The 27,885-nt window shown below is 44.3% G+C and overlaps 2 protein-coding genes across 2 annotated transcripts in view; both read left to right on the plus strand.

Moving 5' to 3' along the window:
- Positions 1–2,708: 2,708 nt before the first annotated feature.
- On the plus strand, positions 2,709–18,169 carry pard6b (par-6 partitioning defective 6 homolog beta (C. elegans); the record flags this gene model as incomplete). Its single annotated transcript, XM_080853261.1, has 3 exons — positions 2,709–2,771; positions 4,651–4,873; positions 17,271–18,169. The coding sequence occupies 3 exons, from the start codon at positions 2,709–2,711 to the stop codon at positions 18,167–18,169; spliced, it is 1,185 nt and encodes a 394-aa protein (XP_080709387.1).
- Positions 18,170–22,415: 4,246 nt separating this feature from the next.
- Positions 22,416–27,885, plus strand: part of arfgef2 (ADP-ribosylation factor guanine nucleotide-exchange factor 2 (brefeldin A-inhibited)) — a gene marked incomplete at its 5' end in the record, with an annotated part of 25,589 nt that continues 20,119 nt past the window's right edge. Inside the window, 6 exons of the mRNA XM_080854284.1 lie at positions 22,416–22,752; positions 24,911–24,941; positions 25,415–25,538; positions 25,785–25,931; positions 27,048–27,227; positions 27,597–27,885. The exon at positions 27,597–27,885 is cut by the window's right edge and continues 15 nt beyond it. Of these exons, the coding sequence (XP_080710410.1) occupies positions 22,416–22,752; positions 24,911–24,941; positions 25,415–25,538; positions 25,785–25,931; positions 27,048–27,227; positions 27,597–27,885 (1,108 nt within the window). The remainder of the gene's footprint in view (positions 22,753–24,910; positions 24,942–25,414; positions 25,539–25,784; positions 25,932–27,047; positions 27,228–27,596) is intronic.

The following is a 27,885-nucleotide window of genomic DNA, read 5'->3' on the forward strand; positions in this document are numbered from 1 at the left end:
GCTCGATCAAAATGTATTAATCACGATTAATCGCTAGAGGGCGCTAGCGCGAGAGACCGGTTGAAAACAAAATGAAGCGAGCGAAAAGAAGTGCGGTGTGGGACCACTTCAACATTGTTAATTCAGGCAAAGAAGTCAAATGTTCTCTGTGTAATGCGGTATTGAAATACAATAGTTCCACTAGCTCACTCAGTTATCATTTGAACACCGTGCATGCTGCTGTCCTGCATGGCACCACCAGTTCACCTGGTCAACCTAAAATCACAGCTACACTGTATTATACCTTCTCTCGCTTACTGCCGCGAGTTAAGGCTTAAAACTCAGGTTAGCTGTTAGCTCGTTAGCGGGCTAGCTCACCTTGCTATGAATGTGAATATCTCTGTCTACTCCCGCGCTAACGTGTGCCCGCGAGTTTGGCTCATGAGAGTTAGTAAGTAAGTAAGTAAGAGTTGAGTTGGCTATTTAGCTTGATAGCGGACTAGCTCACTCAGGCTTAATGATATTATATACCTAGCTCGTTAGCGGGCTAGCTTACCTTTGCCTGATGGCTTGCCATTAAGAATGTAACTACTCTAGCCCTCACTACCGTGAGCGCGAGTTAAACTTCAGAGAGTTGTGTTGGCTATTTAGCTTGTAATAGCCTAGATGCAGTTTCTTCATAATCTATAGGCTCAATAATATTCTGTTTGGCTCTCTATTTAATTTCTTCTATTCTTTTTTTTTTTATGTCTGTTTCAAATGCAAGAACTGAGCCAGTCCATAATTTATTTCTTTGTTTTAAATTAAAGAATGTATTTTGTTATACCATAAAAAAACTTTTCTGCTTTCTTTTCCTAATGCATAATTACTTGAGGAATGTAGAATAGAATAGAATATAATTATCATAATGTAATGTAATATAATAACTCAACTATTTAGCTGATATTTGTAAAGGCCCTATTGAAGCACTGAAACTCAGGTGAAAAACGCCGCTTATCAATTAATCGAAAGTCGATCGATAAGATTATCAACTAATGATTAATGAATTAATCGATAATTTGCATCCCTACTCCACAGTAAATTCCATTGTCACAGGGCAAAGGGTAATATTTTGTTTTAAGTGGTGCTTTACGGTACATTGTGTACTGTGTATTGATTCCTTGATTCATTTTAGATTCAAATGGTCCATTATAAAAGCACAACCAAGGGACACAGGCACATAAGAGCAATCTAACCATCCACATATAGAAAGGAAATACACACAATAGCTTACGACACATTCGTATATACTGTAGATTTTTCAACCAGTTTCTCCAGAGGTTGGACAAAACTGAGAGCTGGTTTGCCTGGGTTTAATACATTTTCTGTATTGTCCAGTCAACACATTCATCTATACATTAGGGTTCTGATTACTGCACCACATGAGGAATGAAGTAACACAAACAATTGACTGGCAATATTGCATTTCTGAACACCCAGTAGCTGCCCCATAGCAACATTGTAAGCCACAAACCCCTCCATGCTTTTTGTACTGTACCTGCTGTTGCACCTGCATCACAAATGTGCTGTATGCAGGGGGTGCAAAAGGGTCTAAGTAGTGATGTCTTTACCGTGTTTACACATATGAAATTTATGAAACTTCATGTTAGCACCGTCTTTCAAGTTGTTGTTAATGTGGTTACCTAGATATTTAATTTCTTTAAGCGTCATTCATTCAGTATAAAATCAAAGTGTCATACTTCCTTCTGACAATGATGGTGCGTGCCATTATCCCATTCATTTTGATGTCAAAATCATTGCCATATTTTCTGCATATTAACTATTGAAGACCTGCATTGTATGGTGTAAAATAAATATGTTTGACCTGATTAGGCAGATTTGTAAAAACACCTGAGCAGCACAAACTATTCCCGGTAGAGATAAAAGTGGGCATTTGAGTTCTTCTAGTCCTTCTGTAGGGTAATAGTGTGACGTTGTTATATACTACAGGTACAGAAAAAATAAAAAGCCAACTGAAATAATCTCCTTTAACATATAAATAAGAAACAAACATTTAGAGGAACCACAGTTTTTAATCATGCTTTCAGAATCAGTGTCAGATGTCAGATTTTGACAATAAAAACGAGACTACTTACAGCTTTGATGTTTTGTTTGTGACCACAAGGCCGAATTGCATTCCATATGATATCAGTTTTGGAGGCTTAATCTATAAATTAAGTGATGGATTTATCTACAATAAGGAAACGTTCTTAATTCTGATGATAGACATATATCACAAGGATGATGTATGAATAACCTAGGCTAATAACATTTAGACTAACCAACCTATAAGGATTTTAGTCTAGCCTGCATACATGACATGAGGACTAATCGGGAACTCGCGTTAGGCTCAGGCGTGAACGCGCTTATTGGAAACGAGGCTGTAGCCCACAGCCGTTTCCTGGGTGCGTATAGCGTCATAGGCAGGGTAAAGTAGTTAGCCATCGTAGTACGCGGAGAGGCGACTATGTGGATAAGAGGACGGGGGTAGAGTTTTGGAGAGATTTTTTGACAGGTGACGCCGTTCCCTCAACACTAGCAGGCGAGCTGCGAACATGAGTTGTCGTATCAGGAAATAGTTGGTCACCTGGAATTAGTCTAATTTCAGTTGGAACAACGAGTTCGAGGCGGATGAGGGGAGCCCCCCGGGAGGGCAAGTGTGTGCTGTGGCGGGGTCCTGCTAGCGAAAGATGAACAAAAACCACCGAGTGCCGAGCAACCGAACTCTAAGCACCGTGGAGGTGAAGAGCAAGGTGTGTAATCTAATGTTAATTACTTTTTCACAATAACTAGAGATATGCGAGGCGTCTGTCTAACGTTATATATGAGACATTACTTTGTTGAGATCTTATAAGTGGCCGGTGTTAACGTAACATGTTTCATTTGGGCAAGCTGAGCATATTTTACTATTCTCCTATCTGGCTTTGCGTCAGTGCTGCTCGTTAGAGTTAAATAGTTAGCTTCCATTAGCTAGATTAACTTCTTGGCTAGCCTAGCTTACATTGAGATGAGCAAGTAAACGCGAGAACAAGTGTCAAATCGGGATTGTTGTGGGAAGCGGAGGAGTTGCCAGGTGTTGTCACTGTCATAGCGAATCGCCTCATAATGTTTGTTGCTTCTACGGACAGGGGCAAGAACTTGGTTTAAAAGTTATTATTTAACGAATTTTCAGGACAGGGTGTTACAGCGTCTTTCATTAGGCGATTTTTCCATAATTACTGGAAACGCATAAGCACTAAAGAGTACTTTGGGTTTATCAAGATAACCTTAACTAGGTAGCCTGCTAAATTTACATAGCTAACATTATGTAGGACGATAGTTCTGATGTGTTATATGATAACTGTTAGTGAAAATTACGCTACGTGTGGTACATTAAATTGTGTAAATATAACTCAAATGCAAAAAATACACCCTTAACATGAAAGCCTAAATGAGATTGTCTAATTAATTAACTTTAAGTTTTAATACTTTTGCGGTGTTAATCAAAAAGGCGTAAGGTTATATCCTCGTCATCTGCAGATGGCCTGCGCAGGTGTCACAGCTCAGGTGATTTGGCTCTCTTCCGTCTCTCTGCTCTGAACTCTGGCCATTTCGCACCTTAGGAAGAGCACGGAGCCTCAAAGACTCCCGTAGGAAATTCGCTCACCTGCCTACCAAGTGTCATTTTTAACTGCTCACAAAGCACCAAGAAACACCCGTGGCACATTAAAGCTTAATGTCTATATCAATTGTATGACATGGTCGTTAGTTATCTTTTACCTTTACCATAATGTGATCATTTAAAGATGCCACATAAACTATCCTACTGAATACATTGCAATAGTCTAGAGTTGAAGCACTGGATACGTATTTAACGTTTTAGACATTGAAATATGAGAATAACCCTAAAATTAAGGGTGAAATGAAGTATTGACCATGTAAGAGATGTCAATGTTACACTCTTGATGGGCACAATTAGCCCCTTGTTTGTGATGAGTCTAAGACAACTCGTTTTGCTCCATTATTCTAGCTTTACTGCTTCACTTTTTTGCTTTGTTTGACTAGTGTTTCCCAGGTGACACATTTTGGGGGAGGAACTGTGTGCCATATTCAGACCATTTATTTATATGTCAATAAGCCTACCAGTTGTTTCTGTCGGACTATTTCAAAGAGCTTTGTCAGCGGCAAGACCACTGTTACCTCCAGCCAACCAGTCCCCGCCACCCATCTCTCTGTGCCCATTGTATGTTTAATGGGAAGAAGCCCTTGACCAATGACCCGCAAACACTCCCACCACTGCCCCAGCAGCCCAATTTAGATGTCTTTTTCCCACTTCCCACTGTGCTCATTGCCCAGACATGCTGTGCACTGAAGGAAGAAGAAGACATCAGCGGCACTCTTATGAGTAGTAACTTGTCAATATTCCATTGGTGTTGGGCATTGTGGTTTGTATAGCCTTGATATGAAATACTGCAAAGTATTTGTGGGATTGTTGTGCCTGATATAGCCTGATTATGTGGCTACAGATTTTTGTGAAGTCAATCTTGTCAGTGTGCCTGGTGATGTGATATTTTGACAGTTTTTTTGATAATGGTAAATACATGGCCAGTTTGTTTGTTTGTTTGTTTGTTTATAATCTGTATACCTGTCCAGTTTGGAGCAGAGTTCCGGCGCTTTTCTCTGGACCGGTCCAAGCCTGGCAAGTTTGATGAGTTCTACGGACTCCTGCAGCATGTTCACCGCATTCCCAATGTGGACCTGCTGGTGGGCTACGCAGACGTGCAGGGAGACCTCCTCCCAATCAACAACGATGACAACTACCACAAGGCCATCTCCACGGCAGCGCCTCTGCTCCGCCTCTTCCTGCAGAGGAAAGGTAAGCGCTGGGGCCATGTGAACACAGAGTGCTTGAGAATTGCGAATCAGGCACCAAGTGTTTCTCCATGCAGATGGATTTGGGATATTTTGTTGTTTTGGACATGCAAAGAAGAGGAGCGCTAGTTATCTGTATCAGTGTCATTGAAATGATGAAGACACCTGTGTGTGTTGCATTGAGCTTTTTTTAATTATTTTATAAAATGCTGCCTTGGATGGTAACTCCATGGTTTTTGCTCTAGTTGGCAAGCCGCCTGCATGCTATCCAGTGTTTCTATTGGATAGATCTTTCTTAAACTGTTCTTTGCACCAGTTTAGGTGCCATTAGATGGAAAAGTGGTCTAAATATGTAAGCTGTGCTCAGGGAGAGATGGTGTTCTGACCTACTGTTGGCATGAAATGAAGTCATCTGAAACCCCCTTACATTCTCCTCTGCTACATTTGGCACCCCACCACCCTACATGATATGGAGCACCTGGTTGGAGACATTGTGTTGACTTAGTAGGTTAGAATGTGCAGCGGATATCTGAGGTCCAGACCCCACAACTGATTTATCAGAACAAAGTGTAAAAAGTGTAGGGTACTAGGTTGTAAGCCTCCCTTGTCTATTCTCAGGATGAAGTCAATTCAGATTTCAACTTGTAGTGAATAAATGCAAACTGAACTACAGTCTTAACGCTTTTTAATCTGTGCTGTAATTGTGTTGCAGTCCTGTTCAGCACACCATTTGTCTTTTCGGTGGTGAAATTTCAGCTATTTTTAGCTCCAGTTTGGGTCTGTTTGAGTCTCTTTTTCGGTAAAAAGAGATATTGATGTCTGCAAATGTTTTGCTCTGTAGATATTTTGATCTCTTCCTTGCCCTGTTTGTGTGTCAGAAATTGGCTCACGGAAATCTTCTCAATGTTGATGTCTATGATGGTTTTCTTTCTTTCTTAAAAGATACCCTGCTGCACGTCTGGTGTATGTAGTCCTTCAGACCTAACCTTAGTTAGTGTTTTTCATTAAAGAGACCCTTAGTCCTTCAGACCTAACCTAAGTTAGTGTTTTTGCGCTTGTTTGGGCCCCACTGAGCAGACATGGTTGTAAGGCGCCCGGTTCTAAGCGGTCTCTGTGTACCATATGACCTATGGATGCTAAGCCACTTTGTCAGGAGGGGATTAGAGGGGTCACAGTGTAACGCTGTTTGGGCCCGTGTTTCAATTACACGGTAGACGCTAACGTCCCGCTGTGCCCTGCCGCTGCGATGGGTGTGTGACACACACCCACTCCCACACACACTCACACACACACACACACAGAGGCTTCCACCCCTCCTCTTTCTAACAATGCAGGGGATTGTCGACATTTGAGTTCATGGAAGGGGTTCTTTTAGCCTCTTTTTGGTCACTCACCCATGGCCTCCTTGATTGGTTATGTTGGTGTCTCCTCTAATTTGGGTCTGTAGCCTACCACATGCTAGTGATGCATTGTGGTTTGTGGTTCTGTAGCCTACCATATGCTAGTAATACATTGTGGTTTATGGTTCTCTAGCCTACCACATGCTAGTAATACATTGTGGTTTGTGGTTCTGTAGCCTACCACATGCTAGTAATACATTGTGGTTTGTGGTTCTGTAGCCTACCACATGCTAGTAATACATTGAGGTTTGTGGTTCTGTAGCCTACCACATGCTAGTAATACATTGTGGTTTGTGGTTCTGTAGCCTACCACATGCTAGTAATACATTGAGGTTTGTCGGTGTTGATTTTAAGACCTCAGATTAGTTGATGTTAAAATTTGTATAGCCTACACTCTATAGCATGTTAATTATTACTATCTCAAATGATAATTAGATTAGTCCGATAGCAGTGTAAAGCTAACAGCTTCAGCCTATAAGCATTGTTCATCCCCATCAATGAAGGTGGCTATTTGCCCCTGTGTTTTGTGGTGGAGTCGTGGTGGATGGCCCCTAGAGGCCTTCATAATGACTGGGGAGGGCTGAGGATGAAAGCCCCAGCAGGGGGGGGGTCACCTCTTAATCTCCCCAGGCCTCACCCCCATCTCTTCCCCTCGTCTGTCTGACCCAGTCTCCTGCCCTGCCCTGCTCATGTGACTGGGACTCTCACTTGGTTGCCTTGTGTGGCTTTGGCTGTCTAGGTGCTCAGAGCCTCAGGTCTCCAGAGCGGGCCAGGTGAAGGAGTTTACTGCCTCTGTGTGGCCACCTCTGTTTTGAGTGCTCTCGACTCTGGCCTATTCTTGCAGTCGCCCACAGATACACAATACAAGTCCCTCTTCACTCCTTTATTTGGTATTTCTCTCTCTTTCTGTATCTCACCATGCCTGTCACTCTCTCTTTCACCCTCTCCTGCTTTCTTGATGGAATGTTATTTGGTCCTGGGTGGTGGTTATTGTATCAACTTAGGAGGCATTTTTCACTCTGACAATACTTGGAAGGAGAATGACAGTGCTGTCTTAAGGTCTCTGTAATGTGGATGTTTGGGAGTTGGCTTGGTACTGTGAGGGTTTGTGGTCATGGTGCTTTGTGTTTTTCGTTGTATTTCAGTTGTCATCCAGTATCTGAATAAATGCAGTATTTTTTTTGATAGGAAGAAGAAATCATTCTTTGTGTTAGCATTTGTATGTGTAAGACTTAATGGTACATTGGAGTGTGTGTGTGTGTGTGTGTGTGTGTATCGGCGGGGGGGGGGTGTTTAAATGTATGCGTGTAGGAGGATATGGTTGCAGGCATGAAAGCATCCTTGTTTGTCGTCTTTCTGCTTTTCTCCATCTGTGTGTGTGTGTGTGTGTGTGAGAGAGTGTGGGTACCATTCAGTGGAACTTGGAAGCTGTTTTGCATATTGAAGTGGCAGGCTCTTGGCTGTTTCTTTTTTCAGTTGGTGCAGCATCCAAATGATACACTTTCACAAAGCCATTCGAAGCTTTTCAGCAACACACACACACACACATACACGCACACACACTTTCACTCTCACTCTCTCTCATTCAACTGTCCTTCTTCCTCACTCTGTTTTAGTTGACTCCAGTGCCACTTGTCCCGTGCTTGTTTACCTGTTGCCATGGGACCCATGAAGAGACCCGTGCTCAGTGGGATTTAATGACTGGGGATTCTTTAGAGGTGATGGGAGCAGGATGCCAGATGACATACCGATGTGCATGCATGCACGCACGCACGCACGCATGCACACACACACACACACACACACACACACACACACACACACACACACACACACACACACACACACACACACACACAGGCATGCTCACAAAAGCACATGCACACACTAAAAACATGCACACCCACACCCACACACACACAGGAATGCTGTGACATGCATAAATACACAGATACCCATGTCTGCATGTTTATAAACGAAACTCAATACACACATTAGGCCCTTATTTCATTGACGGGCAACTGGCATGAACAGAACAACAGGTGAAGTCTACCATGCATGAACTAAAGCTAATTTAATAGCATGGTGGGTCAGTGCAATGCTCCCACACGCAACACGATCGCTTTAGATCTGCGACAGACTTTGCATGTTGCTTTGTGTATTGCCCTTCAGTGAAATTAGTACCCATTATCTCACACGTGCACCAATATACCGAAATTGATTTTCATGCACACTTAAACACACCCTGTCAAATTCCTCCTGTTTTAATTATGCGTGTACAAACACACACACACCTACACACACACACACCTACACACACATACAGAGTACAGATTCAAGCAGTCAGTAGTGCATTGATATTCATTTGTTCAAGGTGTAGGTGGGGCCCATGCCCCAGTCTTTGCTGTCTCATGATGAGAGTGTGTTAGTGTTTTTATGACTGCACACATCCTGTTCTTTCCATGTCTCGCCGCCCTGATTACTGCGTCATCCCTCCCTGCACTGTTTGCCTTAATTACACAGGTTTGTTTTTAGTTCATCGCCGCCCTGAAGAGTCGGCTTATTATTCAGTCATTCAGACTATTATTCTGAGCTCCCCAGTCAGTCAGTCAGTCAGTCAGTCAGTCAGTCGGTCGGTCAGTCGGTCGGTCGGTCGGTCGGTCGGTCGGTCGGTCGGTCGGTCGGTCGGTCGGTCGGTCGGTCGGTCGGTCGGTCGGTCGGTCGGTCGGTCGGTCGGTCGGTCGGTCGGTCGGTCGGTCGGTCGGTCGGTCGGTCGGTCGGTCGGTCGGTCGGTCGGTCGGTCGGTCGGTCAGTCACTCAGTCACTCAGTCAGTCACTCAGTCAGTCACTCAGTCAGTCACTCAGTCAGTCACTCAGTCAGTCACTCAGTCAGTCACTCAGTCAGTCACTCAGTCAGTCACTCAGTCAGTCACTCAGTCACTCAGTCAGTCACTCAGTCAGTCACTCAGTCACTCAGTCACTCAGTCACTCAGTCACTCAGTCACTCAGTCACTCAGTCACTCACTCAGTCACTCAGTCACTCACTCAGTCACTCAGTCACTCAGTCACTCAGTCAAGCCTCCCCAGTGATTCTGCTGAGCCTGGTGGAATCCAGCAGTTCACTGCTGACCATGGTCAGTCTCACTGGCAGACAGGCTCCCCTTATCAAGCTCTGAAATAAATAATAAAGACAGACACATCTTCTTGTGATTTTTATTTTGTTAAATCAGTTATTTGATTAATTTATAAATTAGTTTAGTGATGGCTGTTTCATTAATGGCAACATTTATTGTGGTTTTAGATTATCTGTTTTTCCAGAGCAAGTTACTGAGAAAAGAGACTTTTGGATAGTTTGGGGAGATGTGTGTGTCAACTTTGTGTTCATTTGTTTTGCCCTACATTGCAACACTGCTGAGCACTGCTGATGTGTTGTAATGTTGTTGAAGGCACGAGTGCTCTTCAAGAACCATCAATTGCACCACCTTTAATGAGAAGAGGTTTTTCTTTTAGAATGAAGGATTTAGTCACAATTGGTCCATGAAGACAAAGGGTTTGCATGCAATATACAATCACCACTCAGGCATAAGGCTTACATAACATTGGTAACATTGCAGCGGGTGGCTGTGTTGGTGTCAGTCCTCTTCTGTTGGCTCATTTGGCCAGGACAGAGGGCCCCTAACTAGGGTCCCAAAAGCCAAGGGCAGGGTTGCCAGGGCAGGGTTGCCAGGGCGTGTCCAGGCTGTCGAGTGGAGAGTTGCCACGGAGAGTGCAGCCATGTAAACAGTTCCTATCAGAACGGTGCTCCTCCCCTTTCTGAAGTGGGAGTCTGTTTAGTTTCCCGTGTCAGAGAGAATGACGTTATGACCCAAAGCTGGGTGGAGGCCTGCTGGTACCTGTGCTTTCACATCGCTGCACCTGCTCTGAGTTTCAGTCCAGGGAGGGGTGGCTCGGGACTTATTTAGAATTCCAGTGACATTGCCAGAGAGCAGATGTGTTTGTGTGTCTGTGTGTGAGAGATATAAGTGTTACATTAGGAACAGCAGGAAAAGTGCCTAGTATTTTGGAAGAGATAGTGGGTAGGCCTGAGGAGATAATGGGATGGGCAGAGTGGAAGAGACAGTGAGAGGAAATGATGATGATGATGATGGAAGAGAGGAAGAGTTTGAGAGAGTTGGGGAGGGAGGGAGGATTGAGTGAGGAATTCAGTGCAGAGGCAGTGAAAGCAAAGCCTCTGGATGGGGGGAAGGGACCAAGGAGGACGAGGGGTGTGGGTGTGTGTGTGTGTGTGTGTGTGTGTGTGTGTGTGTGTGGAGGGGGTAACGCTGTGTGGAATGTGGCCAGACTCTGATCACTACTACTGGGTAGATTAGAAAGGACAGCAGCCCATACACAAGAGTGAAAGGAATTAACCAGTAACGGGGGGATGCAGGGAGAGAGAGAGGGGAAAGGAAGAAAGACAAAGGGCAGTAATGATGGGGGATGGAGAGAGACGGGGCAAGAGTTGGATTTATATTGGGCTGAAGTTGGTGAAAGAGAGTGCGTGCAAATTTACTAGGAACTATTTATGGGAAAGCTTTGATCTTTGTCTGTTCAGTTCACTGGCGTTGACACTCAGAGAAATGGCGTTGCCTGTTGTTATTAGAGAACAACAACACTGAAAATAAATCCATTAGTGACTTTTATTTTTTTATCAGTGGGTTTCACACGACTGTTGTCAGTCATAGTGTAAACCCTCTCCATATAGATTACATTGTTCAGAAAGTGGCAAAGTCCACACTGAGAGTCACAGCCTTGTAGCTGTTCTGGCTGTATGCTTATCATGGGCTCTGAAGTGAAGGGATTATTCACATAGTTTTCATGCACTGGTGTGGCTGTTTCTATGGCACATAATCTCTTATCGGTGCCTTTCTTTGGCTTCCCAGCACACCCTTGGCTTGGGGTTAGGTACTGAGAGTCCGTCCTGAAATATCTGAGCTGTACCGGTGGTGCTGTCATCTCCCGTCATTAGAGTTGGCTGAGTGGGTAGTGGTGGGGTGACAACAGGGAAAGGAGAAGAAATACCAAAAATACTTTTCTGGAAGTAGACTTTAGCAAGGTATTAGGATCACCTTGAATAAATCCTGTGTGTGTGTGTGTGTGTATATGTGTCTCCTCAGCAGGCCATTTTGTCTTTGCAGAGCCTGAGGCTGAGTGTGAGGTCAGGAACAACAGCAGCAGCATCAGTCCCCTGTCCACAGCCAAGTCTCTACTGAGACGCCTGAGCGGCAGGGTCTCCCAGCTAGGGTTGAGCCCAGACAGTGCCCACACCTCCTCCCCACCGTCACCCTCCTCCACCTGTCCCTCGCCCATCACTTTAATGAAGCTGCGAGCTGTCGGCTGGAGGAAGGGGCTTGCTCCGTCAGGCTTGGCCCAGCGGCAGGAGCTGCTCCTGGACAGCAGGGAGAGGCCAAGCAGCCCAGATCCGTCGCCCACTGTGACAGAGAGAGAATAAAGATGAGGGAGAAAGAGAGTGAGGGAGAGGGAGAGTGAGGGAGAGAGAGAGAAACAAGCATTGTAAGCAAGAAAAGGGATAATGGTGATGTATGTATACGGCAGCCATGGTGACAGAAGACAGAAGGAACAAAAGTCACTTACACGCAAACTCTCACTCACTCACTTAACCAATGTTGCTCTCTCACTCTCTCCGTCATGCACACACACTGTCTCTTATACTGCCTTCCTCTCTCTCTCTCTCACACACACACTCACTCTTGACCTTCACGCAGTAAACAAAGTTACATGTATTGCAACTGCATGGTGTATGAATCTCTAAGTTCTGGTCTGTTCACACTGTTCCCTGTGCCCTGACTGAGAGTCCCACTGCCATGAGTCCTCCATAGGTCCTCCTCCTCCTCCTCCTCTTCCTCCTCCTCCTCCTCTTGTGCCGCACAGCGCGGCTGCAGCTAGTCTCCCACCCCCCAGTCATTGGCATCTTTACTTTATAATGAGGGACCATTTTTATTGATGTTAGCCAAATGCCCTATTTGCCTCTTCTCCTCAGTCTTACCTCAGCCCAGCACTCCCCCTGCTTTATCAGTGCAAGGTTATTTTATCTCAGCAGTGCTGCAGAGGTATGCACGTGGAGCCCAAAATAGCAACACTTTTTTATCCCTATTGAGTTTTTTCACTTTTTCCTCACCCTCCATCCCTCTCTCTATTCTGTAGTAGCGTTTGTAACCCCCCCTCCCTCCTCTACACCCCCCCCCCCCCCCCTCTTATCGCTCGGTAACTGGAACAGCGTGGTACGCAGCGCACCATGTGGCAGCTGTCCACACCAGCAGACAAGGAGCAAGACTGTGCCACACTCCTAGCAGTTTCTATACAGATACATGGAGTAGAAGTGAAGCTGACCTGTTCTCTTTCTGCCTTTCTCGTGCTTGCGTTCTATCTTTTCATCTGCATCATAGGCAGCCTGTTAGCATTTTTTCAAGTGAAAACATGTATTCATATGGAGAAATACATGTTTACTTCTTTATAATCCAATTATCAGTAGGGCTTTCTGACACTTCATAAGACAAAGAAAACTCTGCTTGAGAGATGTATGATTGTCTTGAGAGATATGTATGGTTGTTATGGTCTGCTAAATGACTAAATGTCTGTAGGCAGTCTGCACTGCTTGTACCCCTGAAGATATGGCTAAAAACATGTCTATTGGTATTTTCTGGGATAGAAAATTAATTTAAAATTAAATTCCGCCCAAAACCTAAATGTCTATTTCAAGGAAAACCTCCACCCAGTTACTGTATGTTTCTATCCATGATTTGATCTGACAGTTACACCATTTAGGCCCACTAATATCCCTTAAGATTGTATCTCTGGTATGACAGAGGAAAGGCTACCCATGATCGCAGATCTCAATACCTCAATGAAACCGCAAGGAAGGCCCAGCCTGGCTGACAGCTTGCGTGGCCATATATGGGTCAGTGATTGTGTTACCTGAGTAAAGTCGGTGTCATATTTACCTGATTGGGCTCCTCCAGTTCTCTCCCCCTTCTACTCCCGTCCCTCTTTCCTGCCTTTGCCCATCAGTGGCTAATTAGGCAGACAGTGGAGTATCATGTTAGGTTTGGTGAAAGGAGGCAAGGGAGCTTCAGTTAGTGTTTGGCTATCCCTGCTGTGACCGCTACGATGGCGGTACCTTCTTGAACGAATCCGGCTGGGATTTGAGCCTGATGTGTTCCGGTCAGCTGTCATCTGACTGAGAGATGGGATATCTTGTTCCCCATGCAGTGGTTATGCAACACGTTTTACCGAAACAAATGCCTGTTTAGCTTTAAATATACAGGAGCCATTCATTGATGGTAACTGTGGCTCATACTATTAATGGTATTGAAATTATTTGTGCATGAAATTAGCATTGAATTTACAGTTCCATACATTGATATGATGGAATTTGAGTTTCATATTTGCTTATGATATGCAGTGTGTTTGTCCATAGAGCTATCTAGACTGAAGATACTAACTTATGGGGGTGCAGGGTGTCTACTTGGGATGTGTAAATTAATTGAAATGACTCAGAATTCAGAGTTCAAATGGAAATAAGCTGTCCACAAAGTTTTTGTCATGATTTTGAAGAGAAAAATAAATGTTCAATATCTTTTTCTTTTTATGCTCTACATGACTGATGCTTTCTGATTTAACATTAGACAAACCGTACATAGATTCCTTAGTACTAGGTTACTCATCTATCAACTACCAACCCATAACATCCCAGTCTTAAGTATAGGTAATGTATCAGTATCTTCATTATCATTTGCAGTTGAAGTGTATCCATTGGGATCAATAAGTCAATAATAAGATCACTTGTAACTTTTAACCAAACACAACCCACTTGTAAACTCTTCATCTTCTGAGGCACATTTAGCGCCACATAAGCAGCATGTGTTTAGGAGGCTGTTATTGATACTGATCACTGAGGCCTTATTAAGGGTGATTGAGGAAATGTAATGTGACCTTTGGTGAAGAGAAGCTGAGGGGCCTGTGCACAGCGATGTCGGGGAAGAGTCTGGGAACAGTGGCCTGTGGCTGTGCTCACTCCCACATGTCAAATCATGCTGTGTTGGTCTCAGGAAGTTCAGAGTCAGCAACTTGCTCGCATTTAAACACCTGCTACTTGGGAAGTCTTTTTCGGTATCCTCTGTATGACAAAGTCTGAAAATATCTCTTTCTTTAAATAGAATGGAATAGCAAAGGTTGAAATGGTTTGTTTCTAAAAATATAATACGATGGGTTTGATCTGGAGTGACTGGTGCTTGTTTTGAGCATTTAAGTACGTCAGCGTGTTTCTCTACACTGGGCTTCTCAATGTTAATCAAGGCCCACTGTACTGATTGCTTACTCAGGGCTTGTCTTTGTCCACTTCAGCTAAAACAATGCATGTGGGTGTGTAAGTAGGGTTCAGTGAGTGATCGTGGGAGTATGACTACGATGGGTTAATGTTTACTATGTATGTAAGCATGGTGGTATAAGTGTGTGTGTGTTCCAGTTAATGATTAATATGCATCTGGGTGTGTTTGTGTTGAATTGGAATGCATTACTGTGGGTTTTGTGTTTTCGTAATAAGATATGATGACTGGATCGGTTTCTATGGTGAGAGTGGCAGATATCAGTTTCATGCATACCAGTGTGTCATTAAGGTACTTTCAGAGAGTGTGTGTGACTTTGTGTGTGACTGTGTGGCATGTTGCAGGTAGCCTATGCCAAACGGCACCATAAACCTGAATGAGCCCTGGCTGTGTAAACACGTTCACTTGCGTACGGGATCTACCCAACACAGTGTATGATGAGAGTCCATGTATGCCTGTGTGCGTGTCTAGATATGCACATGAAGATGCTAGCGTGTATGTCCCCCTCTCTTTCCCTCAGAGAGGAAGTGGCTGTCTGTATGAAGGCTGTATAAGTGGCCCTCTGGGACTCCACAACCACCCACCCCCATTGACATCAACTGGATCTCCATTGTTAGCCTCTCTGCCTTTGATATAGGAGAGGGAGGGGGAGAAGAGGAGCGAGGGAGATGGGAGAAGGAGAGAGGGAGGAATAGCACGATAGAGAGAGGTTGAGAATAAGTGAGTGAACAAGACACTGCCTGAGAGGAGGGAAGAGATGTGGAAACATCCACACTGGTGTATTGGATCTGCTCCATGCAAATCAGCATTTCAGAGCCATGTATGTGCGTGTGCTCTGTACATGTTCCTATAAATCCAGGGCTTAGCTATGGCTTGTGAAAGTGTCTTCAGCTCTGCAGGTTTAAGTAGTTTCTCTTCTGAAATATGGGATGTTTGGAAGGACCCCCAAAAGACCTCAAACACCATTTAACAATTAGATCCCTGAAAACTGGAACATTCTGAACAGAAGCATACTTTGTTGAAATAACTGAATTTACTCAAATAAACTGCTTGTTCATATAGACAATTTAACAGCATTTGCCTTATGCCCTAGGGACAAATCTTTGAGTTGGTTTGAGGTAGATTTCCCTCAGTCATTAGAGAGTAGAGTCTTTTTGTATCTTTCTGTATTTCTACACTTCTGTTGACCTGCTGCACATCCAGGCTGGTTGAGGAATCCAGTGTGTGCTCATCTAGGTTCAGGAGTTGGGAGCTCTGCAGGTTCATGCAGATACCCTTTATCTCATGGGAATCAAAGACGACGGCTGCTCTACTAGCACAATTGATGTTTTGTGTTTGGGAGTGTGCGCGTGCGTGTGCGTGCATGCATTGCGTATGTACATGCTGAGGTGTTTGAAAGGCAAATGTGCGTCTGTGTGTGTGTGTGTGTGTGTGTGTGTGTGTGTGTGTGTGTGTGTGTGTGTGTGTGTGTGTGTGTGTGTGCGTGTGCGTGCATGTGTGGGTGCGTGAGAAAGATAAAGAGAAAGAGATATAAAGAGAGAGTGGGGGGGGAGTGTGAGAGTCAGAAAGAGTGAGATACCAAGGGCACATGAGTGTGTGCCTGATTGAGGTTAGGGGTATTTATGAGTCCAGATGCTTTCACAGTCTTCAGCGCTGGAATTCAGAGAAGCTTGATCAAAAGCCTGCCGTATGTCATTGCCTAGTGACAGGCCTGTCTATAAACAGCTCACTCTGGAGTTCTGGTCCAGACTATACAATAAACTCAGTAGGGACCAACACTCACTGTAATGCCTAGTTTCACCTTCCAACTTACTACAGGTGACCACCACTCACCTGTAAAACTTTATTCGGCTTGCATCAGTTTGTGTCTGGGTCTATTTATTCAAGAATACATTGAAGAGTGTGTTTACTGGTTCATTCTTATTGCAAGAACAATTAATGCTATTAAACGGTAAAATGATTTCTTGTGCTGGACTTCCTGATCATCACTAGTCCTTTAAATGTATGTGGTGTAGTTCTGTGCATGAGAGTCTACTGTGTGTAGGAGCCCTCAGACTGGGGTAGAGGTGCATTACCTTGGGGAATGTTAATAATTATTCTGCTCAGGTTAACCATTATCTCCCAGTGAGCTGAGCCATTTCTCTCTCTCTCTCTCTCTCAGCAGACCTTTGATCCTGAGCATGATTTCCTCTTGGGTGAGAGTTTAGGTGTTGCTGGCAGCTCAGCCCCATGAGTGACCCCCAAAGGAATGTTTACAGGCCTGATGAGAGAGAGAGAGAGAGAGAGATAGATAGATATATAGATAGATAGATGGAGAGAGAGAAGGAGAGAGAGAGAGACTGACTCCACACCCAGCTGGACAGAAGATTGCACATGAGATTAGGAGAGTGAAGCAATGTCAGCCCATGAGTCAGAATGGCTCTCAGCTGAGGGAATCTCCTGAGCTTTCCACCCCAGTCCAGAGCACCATGCTGCTGGAGCAAGTATAGAAAACAATTATGCAACAACTAACTGTCTAACCACATCTCTCTTCTCTTCTCTCCCCATTTATCTGTCTCACACACTCACTCTCCTCCTTCCTGCCTTCCTCTCTCTCTGTCTTTCTTCCTGTCTTCAGAGGAGGCAGATTATGCAGCGTTTGGCACTGACTCCCTGACCCGGAAGAAGACACCGGCGGTGCTGGCCGCGGTGCTCCTGCGACCCGAGGCAAACCGGAAGAAGCCGCCCATCATCATCAGCCTGCCACGCGACTTCCGGCCTGTCTCGTCCATCATCGACGTGGACATCCTGCCCGAGACGCATCGGCGCGTGCGTCTCTACAAGCACGGGCAGGAGAAGCCGCTGGGCTTCTACATCCGCGACGGCTCCAGCGTGCGCGTCACGCCGCAGGGACTGGAGAAGGTGCCGGGGATCTTCATCTCCCGCATGGTGCCCGGCGGGCTGGCCGAGAGCACGGGCCTGCTAGCCGTCAACGACGAGGTGCTGGAGGTCAACGGCATCGAGGTGGCCGGGAAGTCACTGGACCAGGTGACGGACATGATGATCGCCAACAGCCATAACCTGATAGTGACGGTCAAGCCGGCCAACCAGCGCAACAACGTGGTCCGCCACAGCAACAACAGTGGCAGCGGCAGCGGCGGAGTCACGTCCGGCAGCTCGGGCCGCTCCACGGACAGCGGCGCCAGCTTCTACGGCTACTCGGCCCCCGGTGCCACCGCCATGGCGCCCACACACATCATCCAGAACTTCCGGTCCGAGGAGATGGAGAGCGATGAGGAGGACGATGAGGACCTGGTGATAGAGGCCGGTGGTGAGGCCAGGCCCATCCCTTTGGTGGTGGCGGGGGCCGCGGCCAGCAGCAGCATGCCTTCGCTGCCCCGGTATGAGCCGCACCTCAACCTGCGGCCGCCCAACGGCGCCATGTCCGGCAGTGCTAGTGCCGGGTCCCTGAGCACGACGGACAGAGGCCTGGACAGGAGGAGCCTAGAGGAGGATGGCACAGTCATCACACTGTAAACACACACACACACACACACACACACACACATGCCCACAAATTCATACAAACCTGTACAACACACACAAGCATTCATATTCACGTGTAAACAGAAATTGCTCTCTGTTTATTCTACTAGGAAATGCTCTCTGCATGCAGACACTGCATTAATTGATGGTTTAATTGTGCTGACTGCACATGAAGCAGGGACCCACTCTTTTACCTTCTAAACTCAGCAATCCATACGTGCTCACCGAACCTTTACCGGACACACACACACACACACACACACACACACACACACACACACACACACACACACACACACACACACACACACACAAATACAAATACTTACCAACACATCAATACTTGTAATGTGTGCCATAGCACTGATGATAAGGCCTAATGGTACTAGCACTTGTGTTTTGTGTATTTATGTGGGTTCAGACAGTCCACTACGGTTCTTCCACTAGGGGGCAGCAGAAGGGCTCCCTCTGCACTTAGGGTACAATGATGGATAACGGAGAGAGAAAGAAAGAGAAATGGCGTGAGTGCGCTTGTCTGCAGGATCCCCACCCCCCACCCCCTGCATCTCAAACAGCAGGACGCATCTTCTGGGCACATCGACTTCACGACAATCTGCTGTCAGCATATCAGACGAGCCAGTGCTTCTCTAGAAGCCATCTGAGAAATGGATGCATCATGAACAGAAATCAGTTTGTGGCTCCCAACGTATGTGTTACCATAGTAACCGACAAAGAGCAGGGTCTGCGGTGAAGCTGTAGAGCTAGGAGGGGAAAGAGAAGAACAAACAACGCTGGTCCTTCACTTCCTTCCCCATTCATAGCATGGCTAGTCACTAACCCTTACACTAATGAAAAATGTTTTACTGGAGATTGTACATTTATTTTCTCTTTCAAATCAAGTGTATGGTTTTTCCTTTGTTATTGTTGTTTGTCTGAATAACCTTTTGTACTTATGGGAGTTAAGTGAGAATGACATAAGTAGGCATTGCTGACCTGAAGGTACTCCACTTCCCCTCTTTGTTAGGATGGTTTTTGAAATCATCAACACGTGGTTGTATCTGTCACCTGTCCCCTCCCTAGAGACAAGGGCTATTTCCCTGCTTTAACTGAGTTTGTGTTTCCTCAAGTGTGTGTTTGTCATTTAGCCCCACCCTCCTTTTCCTTTTTTTTTTAAAGATTTTCACAATCACATCGATCATTCCCTTTTTGTTTGCATCCTTACAGTAAATAGCCTACACTGACACTCTGAAGTGTACACATACATTCACGTATGAAGAGTGTTTTACTTGTATTTCTTTTTTTTTTACCGAGGCTAATGACAGGGGTTATGAGCTTATAACTCGAGTGCCTGGGTGAGGCGTCACCTCATTTCCAATCATGTATGAACTCATATTTCCGAAGGTCTAGACACCTCGTTCACAGATTTAGCACCCAGGATTTCAACCCCTTGCGCGACCCCCTTCAGAAATGGAACCCTATTTGACATGACCACCATATCTTGCAGTGGGCTGCATATCTTTTACTTAGGCTCATTCGAGTGTCTTGCATGAGGGAGCTTATTTGTGACCTGGAGTGTGACACCATGCACATAATAACTAATGTTATGTAAGCTGAGTGGGTAGGACTGGCACAGACAAAGAGGTGGAGAGTGGTGTGACAACTCCAGTCAACACGGGTTACAGGCTCCTTATGAAACCGAGACCCAACCAAACGTGACTGGGCCCTGTGCAGCCCTCAGTTTCACTAGTGTCCACGTGTGCAAGGCGTGTACCAAATGCCTACACTCCCTGCCAGTCTATGAGTCAAGACTTCCCTTCCCATCTTAAGCAAACACACTATTACATTCACACACGTCCTCTGTAGTTAGTTTTTCAAGCAGACGTGCTACCTCTTGATGGATTTGAGGGGAAACTGATTTTGCTAGCGCTACTTGGGATGCTCCCCCCCCACCCTCACTCGTTTTCTGTCTTATTTTTTTTGTTGTGCAAAACGACTCAAGTGTCAAACCTTATTTGACCCGTACATTCCAGAAGGTTTGAATGCTGCTCTCATACAAACGCCTTGTCACAGATGATTTGATTTTATATCTCATAGAGGGAAGTTGTTCAACTTTGAAGAATAACCAAAGCAATAGTGTTTAATTTACGCTCGACCTCAGCTGAAGATAAACACACCTTGGGACTTAGAAGAGAAGGTTTCCATTCTGTATCCTTTTCAACGCTGATGCCCCTAGCCAATCGATTGTGACGAATCTCATTGACACTCTGCCTTGAATGTAGCGTTAGACAGTGGCCGCTAAAAAAAAAACTCAGATGTGTAACTGTGACCCATTGATGCACTGGACTAGACTGGAGTGGACTGGATAGACCACTCATGTATTCAAAGGAGCCAGTGTACAGTCGTCACTCTTCTTTTTTTTTTTTTTTTTTCCAGCGACTCCGTACTTTACATGTAGCCTAACCTGCAGACGTACACGATTAGAATGATAATGCATCTGATTGATAGGATAAGGTACCATATAGATTCACTGAAAGGAGCACATAAAGGACCCACTCTTTTGGCTCTTTGTGTGCTAAGTAGCACAGAGGGCTTCATGGGGCCCCGGTAAATTGTTGTGCATTAAATATACTCAACGCACGAATGACATAATGAATGAATTTATATGGAAGATGTTTTTAATTTATTTTTAAAAATATTCTAACCACTGCACAAAACCCGGGGATCACCACCACAGCAAATGTATTTATTTTGTAACCACTGAGAAATGTATTTGTCATTATTTCAGCAAGTATATATACACACATACTCGTACATGATACAATAATCAACCCTTCTATCAATACTGAACTCAATTTTGTTGGTTTTAAAAGCAATTAGGCAAAATTGCAAATATCCTTTAGGTATGTAGACATATGAATACTTATGCTGTTTTCCATACTGTGAATTCTTTTATTTCTGTAAGAGATTTTATTGTATCAGGATACACTAAAAGGGGCTTTTAAAAGTTTTTTGGTTTCATTTTCTTTTTTAAAATAATGAGCAATGATATTTTTTTTTTGCTTGCCAGATAAATTCTAGGGTATAGATTTGTACTGGAAATGTCAGTATTTTCTTATCAATACAATATGTACATTTGTATCACGTTTAATTAAAATGTTTTAAGATTATAAAAGTGTATAAATAGGTGCACATGTATTATAGACGATTCGAGGTGGAGAAATAAACTAATGCGTAGTAACTCAATGATTGTCCGCTGTGTATTGGTCAACATGTAGAGGGAGAGATTTTCTTTTTTTCCTCGGGGAACCAGTCAACGAGCCTACCTAGTGATAAGAGAGAGTGGTGACTTATTACTCAATGCATTGTCCTGTGTGATCCTTTTAAAAACCACTGTGTCCGTGTGTAACTCGGGGAGTCTGGTGTTCACCACTAGTAGTTGATTTATGGAAAAGAAGACCGAAGTTCAGACAGCCAACTACACATTAACGTCATTCACTCCAACGCCACTACGGCATAGCTGAGCATATACTGCCACCCAACGGTTAAACCGTGTAAGAACATTACCAGTGATTGGTTGAATTTGCTCAGGGGTTCTCAATCCAGACCCCCTGCACTTACAATCCTCTCCCTCTCAATATCCAAGCACTTCCAATAATCGTCAATGTAGTGAAGATGCTCTTTTTTGGCCAGGTCAGCTGTGTTTTTCGTCAGCTGAGACACATGATTTCAGTCGGGAATGTAGAGCAGGTATGGGAGGAAAACATGCTGAGCAGGTTTGAGAACCTCAAAATTGTGTGTAGTTTACAGAAGCATTCGGACAAAACCAGGTAACAGACCTATTGCTGTAACGCGCGCCTGTCAGAGAGAGAGAGAGAGTAATTATAACCTACTATATCTACCACCCTACTTTTTTGGTTGACATCTGAATTTCAGGCGTATTCGGTAGGCCATTTTTTCTGTGTTTTTTGTTTATCTGTTATCTGTTGCTTTTATTAACAGAAGTGCAGGGCGCAATAGGCTATTTACAGGAGGTCATCTTTGCATTCCTTGTGTTTACTTTAATCAGGCTCACCAAGCCAACGACCTCTGCTGATGTACCATATCTGTCAGTTGAATTACTAACTTAATATATGTAAGGATATTGGTTAGCCCTCAGCCGGCACTTGTAGGGCCCCATCGCTACACACTTCGTCAATGAAAACGTCAACGAAGGCTCCTGATTATCACGTGACGTGACATGACGTGTAACCAACATGGCGACGCAGTGCTGAGAAAGCAGCGCTCAACATCTCGGATTAAGCGACTAGCACCCTCTGCCCAGTTTTGTTTTGACACTCCGACACCTGCTCCTGTGCAGGACCAGGCCGACTATGACGGCCTGAGGGAGCTGCAGTTTGATCAAGAGATGAAACAGCAGCTCAGCCTTGAACAACAGCTACGGCAGCAAAAGCAGACAGAAAGCACTAAAACCAAGAGCATGTTTCTGTCTCGGGCACTGGAGAAAATCTTGGCGGATAAGGATGTGAAAAGGAGCCAGCACAACCAGCTGCGAAAAGCTTGCCAAGTAGCTCTTGGTGAGTAGTGTTCTTTTCACCCAGAGCTCTACTTCCATTTGACATATTTGCTCACGGTGTCAAATTCAGCTACGATCCCTGTGTTTCGCCCCCTGATAATTAGCCTGCTGGCTATGCTAACTAGCTGGTTAGCTAGCTTTTTATGATGGGTTGTTGCTGTATAGCTCGGCTGCTAATGCTAACTCTATGCAGTTCAACACAGTCAGTTAATTCCACAGGTTTATGTGAAACCAATAGCAGGATTTGCCAACCATCACGTTTATTGTAGGGTTTTTTTCAACGTGTTTTTCTCTGTAGTTGGCAATTCTCTCCCCTGATGAGTTGTCATTGTTGGCCCATCCGGCTTATGTGTTGTGTCGTGGCCTTAGGTTTTAGAAAGTCATTTCTCGTCAGTGCATTTGTCAGAAACATTAAGTTTTAAAGCCTCTGGTTTGATTTAGTCGCAGAATCTGTCAAAAAATGAATTGTTAATGAATCCAAGTTGGCGATGCAGCTATATTCTTAGGTGACGTTGTTTGACCAATCATAAAACAATACGTAGCTAGCTAGCTAGCCTATCCATTGATTAGTCGTTGCCATCGTTTGTGGTGATATGTACATTCGAGGAAGATTCGTAGTTTTAACCCAACATTACCTTGCTTTCTAGTTAGGTAGACATTGAACACCTGATCTGATTGACGTGTCCTTTGGGATTAAAGCTCCAGTTTTTACTGATCAGTCATTGACGATTTACCTTGTTTCTCCATCTGTCATGTCTTACCAGATGCATCAGTTATTAAGCATGACAGCGTGTTACGTGGCATTCGAAGTCGGACTTTTATAAAAAGTGATTAATGGGGGTGTTCTCAATACATCGATAATCAATGAGTGTAAAATTTGACATATGTGAAAGCTTTGACAGTTCATTTATTTCAGTACACATGGCGAGTTGTTTTGCTTGAAATTCTAGTTTGCAGTAAAGTCAGGATGCTCCATGTCTAACCCAGTGCTTCCGGGAGTTTGGAGTGGCCGTACACTCAATAAACATTGACTGGCGCGTCAGTGCTGATGGTTAATTCATTATTTACAGAGTTTCAGGACTGTCGTCTCTGGTTGCCTAAACTTGGTCACCTAGTATTTCCATGAATGCCACTGTATTTTATTTTTTAATTCCTAAAAGACTCGAAATTGCTTTGATTTTGCGCTATGATGGGCAAAGCTATATCATCTACAAACTTACTTTCTGGCCATTCATCGAACATGGTATGACAAGAATAAGTCGTTCTGGATTGTTCTAGGTTTCTATGACCAGTTGTCGTCAAGGCCTTAACTTGAAGTACATGTAGGAGCACCTTTATTGGTCACTTATGTCTACATTGTGCTCAATGTTTGCTCACTTCTTTACTGTTGGCACTCAGTTCCGGGGTCCGATGTTTACTTTTGCCGAGTAGATTCCTTGATTCGCGGATGGTAAGCTATAGGCATTATATAAAACTCAATAAAACAGTATTTTCAAATCAAATTTGTGAGTTCTGAATGGTCTGCACCTCTATGAAGTATTAGAGAGTATCCAGAACAGTCACCGAAAGTCATATTGCACATTCAGGAAACTACATTTTAATCATTGCAAAGCCTATGATTGTTGCAACAGTGATTTCATCATAACTGTATGTAGTGCTTTCATGGGTAAAGCTAGCGGATGTGGGTGGACATGGATGACTATGAGTGGAGTAAGCAGAAGACTGTCTTCCTACTCTGAGATAAGAGGGTGGGAGGTATTGTTGGACAGTTGCAAGGGTATTCACATGTCATGTTGAGATCTGGTTTATGTAAGCAGCCAGTGATCTATGCAATGTATTGTCTTGTGTTAGGCTTCTAATCATAAGATAAGATATGCTCAGTTTCCAGCAAAGTCACAACACAGCTATAGCCTTGATGGAATAAAACCAACCAGTCTGGCTATTACTAAGACATTTTTTTCTGTCACATTACCACGGATGGAACAAAAACATTGTAACCTTTAGTCAGAACATAGTGGTTCTTATATTTCTTCTGTTGTCCACATCTCGGCTTTCCTTGCTCAAGGCCTACTTCATTTATCATGTGGAGTGGAGTTGATGTGTCAGATATGTAGCTTTGCCTTCCATTAACACTGTTTCTGCCTTCCTTGTCTTAACAGATGAAATCAAACTTGAGCTTGAAAAACAAAAGTAAGTTCTAGCTTTTTCCACCTCTGTTTTGTATCTCTGTTGCTGAGCTGTTTGTGTTAAATTGTATTTGTCTTCATTCTTCCCCTTATAAATAAATAAGATATGCTTTTGAAAAAGAGGTTTCTGGAGCATGTGATTTGGTCTTAGAGGAGAGCACAATCCTACTGCTTGAGCAATGTATGAATGGGAATTTGCTCTAGGTGCTATCAGTTATAGCTGTGATGTACTGGTCCATAGAACCTTCTGAATGGCCCACTCCACACCAGTGTCATTGGTCACAGTCTTTTTCTTTGTGCATGATCCATCCATGTGATCTCTCATCAGTGCCACAGAAAATAATTCTGTTGCAATAAATAAAAACAGTAATCATTATCATACTATCAAAGGATTAAGTGAAAGATTATGACCAAAGTAGAGTTCCATCTGCTCACAAACATAATAAGAAGTTAACCTGTGTTGTCTGTACATTGCAGAGATGGCACTGTGGTCCCTCCCCGAGCCAACTATATTGAGGCAGACAAGTACGTGTTGCCTTTCGAGTTGGCATGTCAATCCAAGTCCCCACGGATTGTCAGCACCTCCCTGGACTGCTTACAGGTACTGAGTAGGACATACCATGTATCTATAACCACATATTTATATATGTTCTAACGGTCTGTCTATCTGTTTATCCATTTATTTATATATACATGTGTGTTGATGTGTTCAATTACAGACAAGCATTCAATTGCTGCTCATCCTAAATGCTATTATTGATATATGGTGTAATACAGTATAATGCAATATTGGGATACTGTGCTGAATTCATAAATTAAGATGTGACATCTCTACAATACCCTTTAGAAACTTCTAGCGTATGGCCACATCACCGGCAATGCCGCAGACAGCAGCGCTCCAGGGAAGCGGCTGATCGATCGGCTTATGGAGACCGTCTGTAACTGCTTCCAGGGCCCGCAGACAGATGAGGGTGTGCAGCTTCAAATCATCAAGGTGAGTGGACATCTCCCCCCTGGTGCAGCCCCTGAGAATTGTGTCTGGTGGTTGGATCTGCTGGGCCTGCTTAGAGCACCATGCCTGAGATGAAGACATTCAAGCATCTGCTCATGTAACTTCAGTTAGCTTTTGTCGATTTGAACAAACATGGTCTATGCCGTCCTTTCCAATTGTATTGGTCCTATGTTGTTCATATGTTTTTGTAGCTCTGCTGATAGTGATGTGCTTACAACATCAATATCTTGGTTTAATAAGCAGCAAGCACACATTCTGATACAAATCTGAGTCTGCTAAATGACTTAATGTTAATGTAAATATAAGCAGAATGTCTTATAATGCAAATGGAGATATCATCGTCAGTAGCATTTGTACCTGCACTCTGTAAGAGCATTACTGAGATACACAGAAGCTTGTTTGATGTTGTAGTGGCAAGGATCCTTACCATTTTCTGATTTCAATTAGAGATAACCTCCATGTGTGCACAATTGTGTTGCCACGATAAGGTTCTGTGTGAAAAGGTCAAAGGTCAGATCCATACATCAAAGGATTACCTCTGCCTTATCTCTGTTGATTTCATTATGTGTGATGGGAGCTGGAAGTCTGTGATTACTTAGAGGGGTGAATCAGCCTCATGCTAACATTAGAAGGACAAGACACCAAGCTGTAGTTTGGCAGCTGTAACTGTGTGACAAAAAGGCTTCTTACAGGGAATAAAATGTACAGAATATCGCTCGACTCTAGAACCTTAGTCCCATTCATTATTTTTGACAGAACAATAATTGCAGAGTGTATTTGTGTGTGATAAATAACATGATTACTCATTGCATTTGGGCATCCAATGTAAATCGTAGATATTCCTTGTCTTCATGCTGCTTTCTCAAAGCGTTCCCTTCCTTTTGTGTCACACTTCTGTTACCGACTCTTTGGATTTTTTTTTTAGTGATGGGGTACTTCTAAATGGAACCGTTCAATCATTTATCGTTCTTTTTCTCTTTCTCTCTCTCTCTCTTCCTCTCTTTCTCTCTCTCCCTCTTTCTCTCTCTCTCTCTTCCTCTTTCCCTTTCTCCATCCCTCCCTCTCTCCCTCCTGCTTTTCTCTCCTATGGTTCTGCAGGCTCTTCTTACGGCAGTGACCTCACCTCACATTGAGATCCACGAGGGTTCCATTCTGCTCACAGTGCGCACTTGTTATAACATCTACCTGGCCAGCCGCAACCTGATCAACCAGACGACAGCCAAGGCCACACTCACCCAGATGCTCAATGTCATCTTCACCCGAATGGAAAACCAGGCAGTGAGTCTAGGGCACACGGATGGGATGCAGCTTACAAGACCGTAGAACTATGTGTGTGTGTGGTTTGCCTATAAGGCCACACTGTTCAAAATGGAATGCTGAAGTATTAAAACATCAGCTGTCACTTCTGATGACGTGTTTTGATGATTTACATACAGTCACATACTCATAAAATTACCTACAAAGGATACAGTTTTATTGTTTTATTATTTCATTGTCTAGACTTATTTTTTATTGTATTTTATTGATGCCTTAGTGTACTCAACACTTTGAACTGAAGTCCTCGATCCATGGACCCATACAGGCAGTACTGACATTCCTTTAGCCTTTGCGCTGCTGTCACTGCAAGTCACCATTTGTCTCCCCCAGGCTCTGGAGGCCCAAGAGCTGGAGAGGGAGCGCTCCCAGCTGCATCCCCACAACCCCTCACCCGTCCCCAGCCGAGGCTCTGGGTCCCCCCGCCCTGCTCACTCCTCCTCGGAGCACAACGGGCAGCCCTCCCCTTCCCCCAGCTCTGCTGAGCTCCCAGCCACACCCACCCCCCCACAGGACACACCCTCCCTCGACGGCCAACCACAAGAGGGTGAGACTCAGGAGCAGGAGGAGGAGGAGGAGGAGGACGGGGGAGGTGCGTCCACCGCCGAACAGAGCAGGGAAG

This window comes from Sprattus sprattus (genome assembly GCF_963457725.1).
Source record: "Sprattus sprattus genome assembly, chromosome: 16".
NCBI lineage: Eukaryota > Metazoa > Chordata > Actinopteri > Clupeiformes > Clupeidae > Sprattus > Sprattus sprattus.